Source organism: Engystomops pustulosus, chromosome 4 (assembly GCF_040894005.1).
Source record: "Engystomops pustulosus chromosome 4, aEngPut4.maternal, whole genome shotgun sequence".
Lineage (NCBI taxonomy): Eukaryota > Metazoa > Chordata > Amphibia > Anura > Leptodactylidae > Engystomops > Engystomops pustulosus.
The window spans coordinates 165,829,568-165,846,006 of NC_092414.1; the positions used below are offsets into that span (position 1 = coordinate 165,829,568).

The window sequence follows — 16,439 nt, forward strand, 5'->3', positions numbered from 1 at the left end:
GAATTGTTTCCCTTAAATCCCTTCCTTATCCCTTCCCTTCCTTTGTGGAACTTGAAGGACATGAGTCTTTTTTCAACCCTATAAACTATGATACTATGATATGAGAAAGCACAATGAATTTGGATAATATACAATTTCCACATTTGAGGTCTAAACCACTGAAGCAAAGCATGAAGCTAAAACAGATGTGAAACATGTCTATCCAATTGCTGTTTCTGGAAGCCCTGTTTCTTTAACTGTCTCACCAAGGCCTTAGGTGTTGACACCAAACAAAAACAGGATCCGTTTAGATATAATTTCCCTGTGCCTTATCCTTTGCCAAGAAAAAACTACATGGGTAGACAAATGTGAACCAACTGTAAGTCATATTGCACATTCCAACTACATACCAATGACTTAAAACATACATGAGAACTTTTGCTAACTGTAGTGCTTGTCAGGCTGATGGTGGAATAAATTGACAAATAATGAGGATGTCAGATCCTAAATATTTGTATTACTTTATCTATTTAACCCGTCCAATTATCTTGATTGCTTAGGTTTAAACAATACTCTGTAGATACCTACCAGCAAACCATTGGTGCCATGAACAGTAACACAACGAGAAAATGCATGGTGGATGGAGATATCCTTCACATAAGTGGGTGGATTATATCCTCCCTTTTCATCTACATCACCAGCCGTGTGGAAATGGATGGGGTAATGCCCCATTGATTGCTGTCCCATGTGTTTCAGTTCCATGCCTTCCAAATGAACCGCCTTGAATCCTTGGCCAATCTGAAAAAACACGACAATCCATTATTGACCTAAATTAAAAAAGTTCTACTGTACACAAATTGTTATTTTAGAATGTTTTGCTTATTTTGTGATATAGTAATAGTAAAGCCAATATTCAGTATACAGTGGTGATAAATGACTTACCTTAATATGGCCTCCAAAGGTATCAAAGTCAAAGAATTTACAAACAGTATTATTGTAACATGATTCTTCCATTTCTCCAAAGATGACAATATTCCTACTGAGAAGACCAACTTCTGCTCTCATATCAACTCCATCAATCTCTTCTCCTATATGCAGATACTTAGCATGTCCTAAAGAATGAAAGACAATTTCCATCAGTTAAAAAAAAATCTCTTCACCTCTGAATTGGCAAAAACATACTGGAAATGTAGCTAACAAAATCCCTGTGTCGATCCAATAACAACAGGTGGTCTAATATTAACTTGTAGCTCAGCATTCAATTCAACAAATTCCAATAAGATGTATCACTGAGCAAATCAGTAAATTGACCAGTTAATTCATTATAGAACTCAATTCAATGTCTTATCTTAATAAATCCTAATGTTATACATAGCGGGTTCCAAAACAATAGCAATTGATCTAACATGAAATAGTGCCACTCTTGTACACGGGCTTTACTGTAGACTCTGGTTAACTGGACCATGGGCTGCATCCACATGTGGATATACCCTAAATCAGAAACCCAACCATACATGCGTACAGACAGATACACTGCTAGCTGCCATATGCTTATGGTTATCACCTTATAGCATTGTAGGTGATTAGATATATTGATTAAGAGTTAAGTCATAGAGCGCACTTCTTCATATCTGTCTCTAAGGAAATATTGGAATCTAGACATTGGTGGATAAGTTTGCCAGAAAAAGTTCTATGACAGAGACCTGTCTAGCCGTTTCATTTCTCCACCTGCTTTGAAGCTACACATCACATATGGTCCCTGTTTTTCTCTCTCCTACTAGAATTCCATCATAAAATTCCATTGTCCACTAGAATTAGAGGATTACAAGGCACAACATTCTTAGGCTGGTTGCGTGCGATGCTTGAACGGTCTTCTCTGTCATGTCTGGGGAACATATAAATGCCTCGTTCTCTGCTCAACTTAAAGAGCACCTTAGCACAAATAGTAAAATCTTCAATTGAACGATGGAAAGCCATTCACTGTATATAACAATACAGCACAAGACTACAAAAGCCAGAATTCCTTAAACATGTCTGCAATAACAAAATGTGTGACTCATGTTCACATGTATTATACATATACTATCCTGTGTAAATGCTACTTAGTATGAATCTTTATTCATCCAGAATCTGGCACATCCGCTTCCTTACTACACATATCCATATTTATAAGAAAAATCTGGACCTAAACTGGTCAGGCTCATACACGGAGGAAATGCCTTACTATCAATGATCTAGATTCTGCCCCAAAATTATCTAATTGAAATGTGACATTCTTGTTATACATCTAGAAGTGGCGGCTGCAGTTACTGGGTAGTGGCAGAATATATTCAGCCTGCAAGAAATGATATATTTATATAACTCCGGATGCCAAAGTAATTAACATTTCTTTCATTTGGAAGCCTTTTTCAACAGCTAGAAACATTTGACACAGAAATCCAGAGAATTGATATAAAACATAAATTTTCCTCAATGAGAGACACAGATTACAGGGGGATTTACATGCAAACTCCAATAGAATACAATGATAGTGGCACACAGATGGGTGTTATATAAAAGACCAGCTTGATACTATTACTCTTATACATAATGTACATTTATGTCAAACAAATACACAAAATTTACATAACCCTGAGGAAAGAATAGGCCTTATGTACTGTAAATTTACCCATATAGAATAAATGTTGCTAAATAACAGAGGTTATTCAACTATTAAAACTAGAATTTATTATTTTCCTAGGATATGACAGGTAATGGTCGTAATGGCCAGGCCTTCCTAATACATTAATGGTGGAGTCACAATGGATTTCTTAGCAAAAGCCTCTGCAACTGTTGATCAAAACAAAACTTGCAGCAAAATCTCAAGACTAAATCACATTTTTTGTGATCAAAATCTGATTTTTTTATTGGGATTTTGCTGCAAGTTCCATTTTGATCAACAGTTGCAGAGGCTTTTTGTCTGCTACAAAATCTACTATGTGTAAAGTGATTTGTCAGGCTTATAGCAGATAGACCCAATGGTCAATGGCCCATGTACATATGAAATATACATTTCCTCATTTCTGCATTTGGTAAGAATAAATATTGAGTGCAGAAAACCAACCACTTGTATGGCATTTCTATGATCAGCAAAGTAAAAATTGGAGTGATAGAGACTTGCCCTTATGTCCTGGAATGATACCAGAGATTTACTAACAGACATGCCCGGAAAGGGGTTTTAGACATTTGTACATATATCAAATCATTTTTCCAGTTTCCAGTAATTGATTCAAATTGAGAATGTCTGTGCGCATTTCTCTATCTATACATATGGTTTGACTATCACATTTCATCTAAAACAAACTCCAGTGAGAATTTACCATACCTTTACATCCACTTCACAGGCAATATAACACCAGGAAGAGTTTAAGATAGAAAAATGTATTCTATCCTGGACAGAGGGGCTGCCCTACTTTTATGCTTTTCATCATAATGCAGGTCATACTAAGCTGTATTCACTCGCAAATATGCCAAACATGCACAGTGTGCTGTCTATATATAAAACCGGCTCCGCAGACTTGGCTCACTGACTATACTAAAGATATTTTGAGACATTTAATTCTAAAACAAAAAAGGAATTACTCCTTTTAATGATCTATTTAAAAAATAAGGAATGCCTTCAATTTGGAGCATGAAAAGACACACGCCTATACTAACAATATCGGGGAAACATAGTTTCCATGATCCTTTTTGCCAGAGCTGAAATGAGTTATGAAAAATCTAAGGAGCAACAAGAAAGAGAGCCATAATAAATCACATAGAAAAAAAAATGAACACATATGGAATATGGAATATAACAGTTTACCAATGTTTTACTGTTATATCAGAACATTATTAAACTCTGCAAATATATTGAATAAATGTTCCCTTACAAGTGCCACAGAGATTGGAAGCTTTCCCTGTATTAGTGTGTATACACTATGTCAATCAGCCCAGCCGTCAATCAGCCCATGTGGGCGGGGTTATCAGGACTCTCACTGTGTCCTAGGAGTCCTTTCAGGATTTACTGTATTTTCTGGTATTGCACACTATGGTCAGTGATTTGCAACACCCCCGACCTAATGTTGTTGTTCGGATTGCTCTGTTCTCAGCAGTTGGACCCTCCCCAAACAGCTTTTAATCCCTTATCCTATGGATTGGGGATAATATTCAAACGTGGTTTAACCTTTTAAATTTTAAAACCTAGAACTACAGACTGGAAATGTTAACCGCTAAGTTATGCCTCTTTTACCAGAATGCATTCTGATTTTTAATTTAAAGTATAAAAAAACTGGAGGACTTTAACCCCTTAACGACTTGGCCTTTTTTTAGTTTTTTCACTTCCATTTTTCACTCACCAACTTCAAAAATCTATAACTTTTTTATTTTTCCACATAAAGAGCTGTGTTATGGCTTATTTTCTGCTAAACAAATTGCACTTCATAGTGACGGTATTTAATATTCTATGGCGTGTACTGGGAAGCAGGAAAAAAATTCCAAATGCAGTGAAAATGGTGAAAAACCACATTTGTGACGTTTTCTTGTGGCCTTGGATTTTACAGCTTTCACTCTGCGTCCCAAATGACATGTCTACTTTATTCTTTGGGTCGGTACGATCATGTGGATACCAAATTTGTATAGGTTTTATAATGTTTTCATACATTTAAAAAAATTAAAACCTCCTGTACAAAATATTTATTTTTTATTTTGCCATCTTCTGGGGCCAATAACTTTTTCATACTTTGGTGTACGGAGCTGTGGATAGTGTCATTTTTTTTGCGAATTTTGATGGCGTTTTCACTACTATAATTTTTGGGACTGTGCGACCTTTTGATAACTTTTTATTAATTTTTTTATATTTTTCAAAATGGCAAAAAAATGCCATTTTCGAATTTGGACGCTATTTTCCGTTACAGGGTTAAACGTAGTGAAAAAACATTATCATATTTTGATAGATCGGGCATTTTCGGACGCGGCGATACCTAATGTGTTTATGATTTTTACTGTTTATTTATTTTTATATCAGTTCTAGGGAAAGGGGGGTGATTTGAATTTTTAGGTTTTTCATTATAATTTTTTTTTTTAAAACTTTTTTTTATTTTTACTTTTACTATTTTTCAGACTCCCTAGGGTACTCTAACCCTAGGTAGTCTGATCGATCCTATCATATACTGCCATACTACAGTATGGCAGTATATGTGGATTTTACTCCCCATGCATTACAATGTGCAATTAGCACATTGTAATGCATGGGTTAAAACGAAGTAGCCTCGGGTATTCGGAACACCCGAGGTTACCATGGCGACGGATCGCCGCTCCCCGTGACGTCATCGGGGAGCAGCGATCCACGACAAGATGGCGGCGCCCATGCGGCGCCATCTCTTTGAAGCCGCCGGCAGCATTGCTAGCACCGATCGCGGGTGTTACCGGTAAGCCTTTGCTGCAATATGCAGCAAAGACTTACCGGCTATGGAGAGGGCTCGGCCCGCAAGCCCTCTCCATGCACCGGGACCCGTACTAGTACGGCGCGTGTCGGGAAGGGGTTAAAGGGGTTTGGACATGAAAGAAAGTTCTCACATTTTAATCCCCGAGTGCTGTTTACACTATTAGAATAATTTTAAACCCTCTGCTTTACAGTTTTATTATTGTTTTTGGTCCTATCACTCAATGATGGTCATTGTAAGTTTCAGCAGTGTAGGCAGGCACTAGCTGAGGAGACACTTCATGATCCCTCTAGTGCTCTTAGATGCTGTGTGCTGACAATGTGCATAGATTATCAGGGTACAGGTTTATATACACTTCCATGTGGCTTCTGAACATTCTACTAGTATTTGACACATACAAAAAGAAAAATGAGGCAGATAGGATTCCTGAGATGGATATAAGACACAATGACATACACAGCTCTGCTATTTCTCCTATACAATACACTCTCAATGCCTCCCCCTCGAATAAAGACCTAATCTTGCCTTTAGTTTGTAGTGCTGGTCTTTGTCCCTACATTACAGGAGAAGCTATTCATGTGACAGGAATCTGCTGACCATACTCAGGAGCTTATGGTCGGATTCAGGGACAACCAAAATGTAAACACCAGGACTGATGGAGACAGGTTGGAATTATATCTGTGAAATGCTGTATTTTTGTTAATAACATTGAATTAGGGAATGTGTTATTTTGTGATCCTCAGTATATTAAGAATCTTGTCTTTGTAGGAATACCCCTTTAGTTTCTACAACAAAAATAAGTATTGTCTACATTGCAATCAAGACAGTTGAAGGTTTCTTATGGAATTTCTGTGCCCAATATTTTATTTTATTTTAATTTGCTACTGGATTTAGATTTTTTTATTCAATGAGGAATTTTTAACAACTTGCCTTTTATCTTCTGTTGTCCTATAGCTCCTTACAGATGTCTGCACAGCCATAGTCCCAAAAACTTTACGGTACATCTATAGTTAAATTAACTGGCAAAACTTTCTGTGAATTTTTGGGTTTTAAAAAGCTGACCGAGAACAAAACTTTCAAAGTTTATTTCTTCTAAACTTTCAGTGCAAAGTGAATATTTTGTTCTGAACGGGCTAAGATTCCTGGTAGTGCTGCTCTCCATAAAAGTTCATTATCTATTTTAATAACATCCCGTTTTACCACGCCTTTCCTTATCCACCCTTAATGTTTTTTTAAGATAAAAAAAATGCAATCTTACACTATATTATCTTAAGTTATATAAATAAAGCTGACGGCGAGGATACTTTGAGGAATTTTTGCAAGGAATCAGCAAGTGTTTAAGAGTCATGTTTATATAAAACAAAATGTTCTCGCCACATAAATGAAACCTTGAAAAGTACACAGGGATTCATCTACAGTGCACATTTGGTACATACAGTATCCCTAATCCGATTCTCTCAATTAAACATGTTAATTAGTATGGCAATTATTCACATTTCCCATCAACCCACTATTCAATGTTGTTCTTTTCATACAGAACTGGGATCAGCCATCATGACTACACTATGGTCACTCATCACTGACTTGCGGACAGATTGACAGCTGATCATCTCTTTCTGAGAAACTAAATAGAAACGAACAAACAGCTCTTTCTGGTTGCTGTAAAAAATGTGGATATCATTAGAGTCAATAACATTACCACATTTCAGCTGCTTATCTAACTTTTTAGATCTAAAATTCTAACTAATGGTCTTTATTGTTCATTAAAGATAGTAATATTTATTATACATATTGCTTACAGTAAACTGTAGAATGAACAACAAAACAGAGTTGTAAGAAAAATACTTTGGAATTCTTTCATGTGAGATATAAGGAGAGGTGACAGATTCTCTTTACAACATCTGTTGTTTACAGAAAAGGAATTGAAGACTTGTTAGCTGTTCTAGTTGTAGGGTACTTTAGCGTACATATCGAAAAGTGATAAATTATTATAGACTTTTAGTTTAAAAAAAAGCTATTCATATATGGATACTTTAGCAGTCTGATACTATAATGACTCCATGGATACTTGGCAGATACTCAAATCACATAGGATCACTTTTAGATATAATAATAGAATAATTAAAGATATTATAAATATAGAATAATAATAATAAAGAATATATAAAGATAGAATCATTTGTATTGAATTACTGTGTAATTCCCTGCCTCTTTTCTGCTTCTCTCTCCTGCAGTGAGCAGTGTATTATCTGATCAGATTTTAGTGCAGTGTACAGGGACGATAGCTAATTTAGACAAACTTCCTTAAATAAGGAAGAAAGGCAGGGAAAAAAGTAGGGCAAATGAGCATATTTCTGTAATAAAGTATATTGCACATTATCATCTGCACTATTGATTTATAAAATTTTGACAAAAGTTTAGTTACTCTTTAAAAATTAATTTATAGAAAAAGATTTGCAAAGTTTCTGTAATATAATGACATTCTCCAATGACTACTCCAACCCGTTTACTCACCACGAGTGAGTGGCTACTTAATATCACTTTACTCCGGCTCTCATGTTAGAATAACATATCTGTAATAGTCCTCTATGGATTTGGTGGTCCTAAGTGTCCCATTATGGAGAAGGGTATGTAGACGATTTGCCAGAGAGGTCGGAGCTTCAATTAGCAGTGGATTAGATTTGTTTTTTGGTAATCCAGGTCCTGACTCATGGCATAAAGATTTTATAAACCCACGCAGACATTTTATAACATAATTACAAATATTATTCTTTAAAGTTTTTTTTATTGCTAAGTGACAAGTGATTGAATATGATGTTATGGAGCATGGAGATGGGTTATAAGAGGTGCCAAAGTTCTTGCTCTCTGTGTAATAAAGAACAGAGCCAGGTCAAACTAAATTTAGTGTTTGAGATATTCTAACAGATGTTCCTGTGATGTGACCTGAATAGAAAACTGGAAATATAGCTTACCAGAAGGGTTCAACGTTAACTCTTTACTGTGAAGCATCTACTGTTCCTCAGTGGGTTCTTTGTAATGAATATCACAATCCTATCGCGATCTATAGAATCGGTCATCAGTATCAAACCAATGGGGGTGGGAAAATTGGGATTAAATGATTTCAGCGGCTTCCAACAACAAACAAACTAGTTTGAAGTCTAGCTCCATGGCGACCCCAAGAATTGCAGTTGAGTTCCTAACAAAGTGATCATGAAAACATGGCACCTGAATATATATTGTTGGGTCAGTATACTATACTGTGGTGCACTGGTGTGTGAGATCTCTACTATGAGTCACTGCTGTAGTAAGCTTTTGTTTAAATACTACAGCGCCTACTCAGGGGTAAGGGCTGTGCTGTGTTCTGTGAAGCGATCTCATACACCACCACACCAGAGTGCTACAATCCTGAAATGCATTTTTCACAGTCCTGCTGATACTAACAATACACACAAAGGTAAGGTTACACAGATCTCTAGGGCTGCTTAAATCGTTTACATTTTTGTATGGCCAAAACTTTGTATGACAGATTCCCTTTGAAAAAAGTAAGATTATGGTACATGGCTCATACCTCCCAAATTATATGACATCTATATATCTAATTATATGACGTCTATGGTTCCTGTTGCCAACCCTGAAGGGACGCTGTGAAACATGTGTCACAAACCCAACCCCTTGTGTCCCTCCCCAATGTTTCAATTCTATTTTGTGATGAGAAGTACAACACCTGTCATGCTTATGTTTTTATTGTCCCCCTGTGTGGGGTTCCATTACCTTTTTGCCCCAAACCGTATTGTACAGCAATGTTTGCTGAAAAATCAATAAAACAACTGTAGAAACTAAAAAGTAAGATTATGGCTGCCCACAGTCACCATTAGATGGAGTTCATGAGCTTATAATATACAAACCAACCATAGCAATAGCCTTTTAATAAGATCAGCCCATTATATTGAAGAACATGACCTGGAATAATTACATAAGTAATGATAATAATACCAACATCCAGCAGATATCTAATACACGGTAACTGATTTTAACTTACACAAGTTCACTAATGTCTTGTTTTATTCCTATATCAGTTCCCTATGACCTACACTAAACACAAAAGCCATAAACCAGATGTTTAAATCCAGCTAAATCTCTATACACCGCTCTTATTTCAGCACGGCATTGCATAACCATTTGTTTGCAATCCTGTGACATGAAAAAGTAAAGAAACGTACAACTCACACAACATCTGTCTTGATGTGATTATAGAGTAGATTCTGTTTGTCATTGAAAACATTTTTCAAAAAATCGTGGGAGGATTAGGGCTAAAGATAGAACATGCAGAGATGGTTATGAAGTCCTGACATGAAAAGCTTGGCTGCTGACATCACTCTTTGTTAGGACCTGTCTCAGCGGCACAGACTGCTAGAGATCAGTATACTAGCTGCTAGAGCCAGCATTGAGATACAACACTGTGCCAGCTCTTAAAGTTATTCCTTATCCACACAATAGGAGATTACCATGTGATCAGTTGTTCCAACAGCTAGAAGAAGGGTCTTTTTCTGAATGTGGCAAGTCACATGTGCTTGACCCGCTGCAGTATTGAACCAGGAAACCCACATTTTAGTCATCCCTAATTATTAAATAGTTATCGCCTATCCTCTGGAAAGTTGGCACCATGACATTGACCTACATGTACATTGCAAGCAGTCTTTACGAAACTTGCTAACAAAGCAATGGATAGAACAGTGGGGCTGCAGTAACAGACAAATATTTCTAATAACCAAGTGTGGACATGTGGTCCATTCAGCTCCATGATGGAAGCAGATGCTGAAGGGGAGCAGCCTATGTCCTGTACTAATGTAGTAATGTATTAACAGCGTCTTTGTGCTTCATGTAGGTCATGTGTCCAGCTCTGTGTATTGTCTTATCTATTGTCTAGTGAATAAGTAAGGGACTTCACAGGGTCCATTTTTTTTTTATCACAGATCAGCCTTGATATTGATAGTGCCGATTCACACTAGGCAATGATCTATCTATCTATCTATCTATCTATCTATCTATCTATCATCTATCCAGTTTTCCCATGTCTTTGTTGAAACCAGCAAAAAAGTAGCCTGGTGGCCAGTGGTGTACCTAGAGTCCTCTGGGCCCTTGGGCAATATTTCCAATGGGGCCCCCTGTCCCTCACCATGACAGTGATCATTATACCTCAGCTTGTGGCTTTATATCAAGATCTACTGAGGTGTGCCACTTATAAACACTTTCCTTATTACCTACATACTCTCTGGGGGTACTTATCACCGTTCTTGTTTTCTGTATTTTTTGTCAACTGATTTGTCCCTCTTGGTTTTTTTTAGTGTTGTTGTTGTGCTATTAATTTGTCATATTTATCACTAGGCTTTGTTCCCCAAATGTTGCAGAGTAAACCACAAAACTCTCCAATGGCTGGTATTTGTGACTTTTTGGGCACATTTTATGTTGACTCACAGCCTGGAGGGGCAAATGGTAGCAAATTTGCAAAAAAACCACCCAAGTTGAACTCGAAAGCACCAATCCGGAAATAGTGATAAATTCACACCCACTAAGACAGTATATTCTCGGGCCAGGATCTAAGTTTTAATTTTTATTTTCTTGCAGATGTTACAAATCTCTAACAGTCTGGATTCTATTTTCTTGATGTTTATGGAATTTATATAAAATGTGGAGATGTGCCTCAGGAAAAAGGATGTCATGTGCAAGTGAAGCAGGGAACTGAACTGTCTTGACATGTAGTCCCCACCAGCAAGAGATCATGCTTATCAGATTAAAGCGGACACCGGAGCATGGTCTGTATATGTACCATAAATCAGAGAAAATGAACGTCAAATGGGAAAATACAGATGTTCATAAAGGAGCAGGAAGAGCTTTAGGACTGATTCATTGCATAGTGAAATAGAAGCAGCTCTTACACTGAAAAGCCTCATTGTAGCTGTCACATATGTATAAGTTTCCATCCCTTTAGAGAAAACCAGACTCAATGTATAAACATATTACTCCTCCATTAAACCTGACCTGCCACTACACATTAGTGGTTCCTGATTGGAAAGTAAACTACCTATAGAGTATGGTCGTATTTTACTTCAGAATTCTGTTTTAGAATAAGATAAATCACCTCTGTCGACTCTCCGACCAATCTCTGGTGCCAGCACCAGGCTACGCATAAGAACACACCCAGTTGTCAATCTATTCTTTAAAAGAGAGAACTGGCACAATGCAAACAGGTAATTGTTATCAGTGGCGTAACTTGAATCTGAAGGGCTCCAGTGCAAAGTCTGTGCCAGCCCCCCTGACTATAATGTATTTTTTATAGTACTAGTCTTCTCATATGGGAAAGTGACACCTTATGGGTCCCTAAGCCTCTAGGGGCCGGTTGCGATCGCACCCTCTGCGCCCCCTCAAGTTACGCCCCTGATTGTTATTGTTGGAGAGGTGACGTCCTCTTAATCTTTGATTTACAGAAAGTTTAAACCCACAGTGTATAACCGCCCCTAACAGCACATGTCCTAAATATACCAAATTTTTTGATATTTGTTGTCACTTACTATAAGTGTCTGTTAAATATGGCTCATAGATAGATATAGATTGATAGATAGTATGATGATGGATATTTAATAGATATCTAATTGTTTTAGTCTTTATGTATTTCAGCTTCTCAGTGTAACAAGGGTGCACCCATTTCCATGTGTCTATACTGCCCATGACCGTCCAGTTTTGCCCTTTAAAGCATTAAAATTGATAATCCTCAATGGCATTAAGCTAAGGACATACTTTTTCCATAAAATGACAACTCATAAGGTGTGTTTGTAAAATGCCCTAGATATTTCGGCTTGTGGGGAGATGTGTGTGCTGGTACACCCCACTTGCACAAAGATATACTATATATAGAATGTAAGGTTCATGCACTAAGACCTTTCATCCACTGGCTGAACCCTGCCTTACACTGCACTGCCTGCTTTTTATCCCTTCTCTATTACACTTTCCTGACCGCCTTTATTTTCTTTGAAAAATGTCCAACCTTTCCCTTGGCAAAGAAATCCAAGTCACATCGGGTGGATACAATTATCCAGATACAACTTTCCGCAAAAGCCAATACCCCCAGCAGTCTAGATAGATATAGAAGATAAAGGTGACGTAGCGCATGGAGAGGAATGTTCCACTACTTATCAGGTCTCACGATCTTTCTACAGGAAATGATCACAATGAGGTTTCTCAAGATGGTGATCACCAACAATGCATCTGCTCGCAAAAAAAATCATCACAATGCTCTATAAAATCATACACTCAAAAAATATTATGCAATGGGAAAAGAATATTTATAAGGGGTCAAGTGCAATTTGCCAGTGTATCCAATGGTAAGGATTCCAATAAATTCAATAAATGGCAGCACCGATGCTCCTTTCATACTGCTTGGAATTTTCAATCCACTGCCACAACTACATAAGCTCCTTAATATGTGAAACATTGCTTCTTTTATCTTATGTATTAGCAATTATAAAAAAAAAAAATCATCTGTGGTGGGGTCTTCCCTTGACATCTAGATTTATTTTTAGGAAATGTTAATCACATGGATCTGTTCTAGGATGTGATCACCACTGAAGAATATAGGAGGGTCAGGTAGTAGCAGTACTGTAGTGATAGGGGATTAGTAACTTATTGTATGTCCTATTAAAATATTATCTTATATAGACAAATGATTAAGTGCAGAAATTTTTTTTACCTTCCACTTTGACCTGGTTGGGAGCACAAGCCCTGCATGGAAGTATTGTGAACTCTTCTGCCTGGTACATGCTGTAATCTGTACTGGTCACCACAATGGTATCTCCAGCTTTCCAGGAGCGGGCATTATCAGCCAGATGCAGGATGGTGCTGTTCACGTTGGTATCAACAGTCACTGTCAGTCTGGGCTTCACTGTAAGACACAGAACAAAATCATCTATTTGTATACTATTTTTATTTGATCTATAGAATTGCATTTTCCTACATGACTTTCAAAGTTACCAAACGACATCAAATCTTAAAACATTTTTCTTTACACTATAAAATCTTACATTTTTCTTTGGTGTCTGACTGCAGTGACATTCAATGTCATTCTGCAAGATATATTCTTCAGAAATTTTAAAATCTGTTTAATTTATGACTACATATCATAATAATGTATACTTCACTTAGAATTTAATATGCCAGTAAAGGTCAGGAGGGAGATTAGAGAACATGGGAAACAACTGGGCACGTGCGTTGTTACATAAAAATGGAACAGAATACTCATCTTGCATAGTAACACGGACATTCAATTCCATGTGGGATATTCTAACACCCGTAACAAATTAATTTTGAGAAGGGAAAATAAAACAGGATTTTTTACTTATAACATGTGGGAAGGATGATGCAGTTGACAATTGTGTAACAATGCCAATTTTAATGAAAATATTTTTCAAAATACATTCATTTTGGCTGCACTGTTTTTTTAGGGTATAATCACTCAGATTTTTTTTAACATGGACTTGTAGAGTTTTCTTGCCAAAGTCCACATCAAAAAACACCCATTGTTTTTATGGGACGACAGTATTGCTTCAGTGCACTAATAAAAACAAAAAGGTTCTTGCCCTATGCCAGTGACCACACACACTCTTATTAACCCTATATGGTCACAAAGCAGCATAAAAAGTTTACCCTAAAGGGTTTACGTGGCTCTGGGTGGTGTAAAAATAATAAAGAAGCAATTCTTACCTTAGGCTACATTCACACTACCGTATGGGGGACGTATATACGGCCGACGTATATACAGCCGATATACGTCCCCCATAGACGGCAATGGGCACACCGCGCCCTACGGGAGCGGTACGGTGCAGCACACTTGCGGCACCGTACCGCTCTGTACCTGGGAAAAAGGTAGGACATGTCCTATCTTTTCCTGTAATACGACGCCGTGCGCCATGTATCTCTATGGAGAGGGGCGGGGGTGAGCTGCGCTCACCTCCTCCTCCTCTCCCCGTGCACTGCCGTTGCCCGCTACGGTACGGTACGGGCGGGCAACGGCAGTGTGAATGTAGACTTAGTCTTTTGCTGTTGGTCCAGCATAGTGCCTCCTGTTGCCACCAGCCTATTGGTATACAGAGGCTCAGCAGTGGCGTTGAATCGACCTGTGTTAGGCTATAGCAAGATGTAACTCAACGGAAACCTTCCATCAGGAACTATCTATTAAGGTAGATTCAATGGTAGGTTCCTCCTAGCATTCTAAACACTAAACTACTTTTGTCTAATCCTTTATTACTTCCTTACCTCATCCAACTAATTCACCAATTTTTTGACAGAGACTACTGGGGTGTGGAGTAGCCTCTCTGTGCTGTGGGAACAAAGGATATTCCATGCCCAAATAGCCTCCATAGTAAATTTGTATATTAGTTAGATAAAGTTTAGATAGGGTTAGGAAGTATTAAATGTTTAGACAAAGATGGATTAGAGCTTGGGATGTTAGGAGGAACCTGATGGTAGGTTTCCTTTAATCACTGCGCCCCTATATAGCAACCTAGGCTGATGGTGACAGGAGGTGCCATGCTGAAGGGAAAGATCAATTGTCCAATTGTAAAAAAAAAGTGATGAAACATTTTGTATAGACAATGAGGGGCTGCAGTGCTAGTTGTGAATTTGTGTCCTGTATGTAAATACTCACCTGGCTTTCCACAAAGGAAACGGACTTTGTAGTTTGGGCACTGAGCATGCACCTGGTTGTTCTGGCGGCATTCAAACCTATAATCGTAGCCTCCTTTATAGAAGACCTGTGTATCTATATTGATCCCATCCACTGTAGTGACCTGAGGACAGAAGAATACAGGGGTTACACATAGATATATTAATGTACAATGTGTGAGCATATTAAGTGCTTACACTTTGTAATACAGGTTATTGAAACATAAGTAATGTTAAATGCTGCTTCTGAAAGGGGCTTTGAAATACATGGGAAAGCAGACAGATGTACTGATGGCTACCAGTCAGTCATTATGGCTACAGGGGCAAGCCTGCTTACAATGAGTTCTAGATAACACGCATGACCCTACACCCACTATCACAGATGATGAACTATACCGCTGCCTGCTCCTCTAGAATTCTGAACTCCTTTTGTGTGATACAAGTTTAACAATTTCTCTGACAAAGTGTGTGACCTTCAAACAGTTAAACTTTGTAACTTTTATTAGTCGTAAGCTTTCCACATGCAAATATTGAAAGATTTTGACTTGCACACCCTGAACTTGACTTGCACATTTTACACATAAAATTACAGTATAAAACCAAAGGGAGTCCTATTCCTAGTGCAGAAGGATTGTAAAATTCAAATGTCACAAATTACCGTATATACTCGAGTATAAGCCGACCCAAGTATAAGCCGGGGCTCCTAATTTTACCACAAAAACCTGGTAAAACCTATATATTTTTTACTTGAGTATAAGCCGAGTTTGGGTTTTCAGCACAATTTTTTGTGCTGAAAAACTAGGCTTATACTCGAGTATATAAGGTAATAACCAGAGAAACATCCTAATGTAGAATAGCGTGGCTTCGTTTTGTTGGACCCCAGTTAGCTGCAACTTTGTGTCACATCTTCGCAGCCTTAACAAAGCCAAATACTATCCACTATATATGTGTATACCAGGGGTGTCAAACTAATTTTCGCCAGGGTTCACATTAGCTTTGTGGTTGCCTTAAAGGTGTGGAAAGTCATTTTATTGCTGTTTTAATGTATCTACATTTATTCAGCTTTACCATTACAATCAGCTATTTTAGGGCAAAGAAATAACCTGAGATGTCGGCATGGCCAGTACGTGCTCCAACACAGTAAACAATAGTTAGAGTCCTCCCACACAGTAGTCAATAATCATAGTGCCCCCACACCAGCACCCAATAGTCAAGAGTGCCCCCACACCAGCAGGCACTATAGCCCCCTTTCTGTAGAATCCCCTGCCCATCCTCCATGTCCCG

General features: G+C 37.8%; 1 protein-coding gene across 5 annotated transcripts in view; it reads right to left on the bottom strand.

The window, feature by feature from the left end:
- The window catches only part of CEMIP (cell migration inducing hyaluronidase 1), an 89,473-nt gene that overhangs the window by 22,679 nt on the left and 50,355 nt on the right, over nt 1–16,439 (bottom strand). For all 5 annotated transcript variants that reach the window (XM_072148470.1, XM_072148469.1, XM_072148471.1 and 2 more), the window contains exons 10-13: nt 15,139–15,280; nt 13,186–13,377; nt 922–1,091; nt 568–777 (exon numbers count right to left, since the gene is read on the bottom strand). In XM_072148470.1, the coding sequence (XP_072004571.1) occupies nt 568–777; nt 922–1,091; nt 13,186–13,377; nt 15,139–15,280 (714 nt within the window). The remainder of the gene's footprint in view (nt 1–567; nt 778–921; nt 1,092–13,185; nt 13,378–15,138; nt 15,281–16,439) is intronic.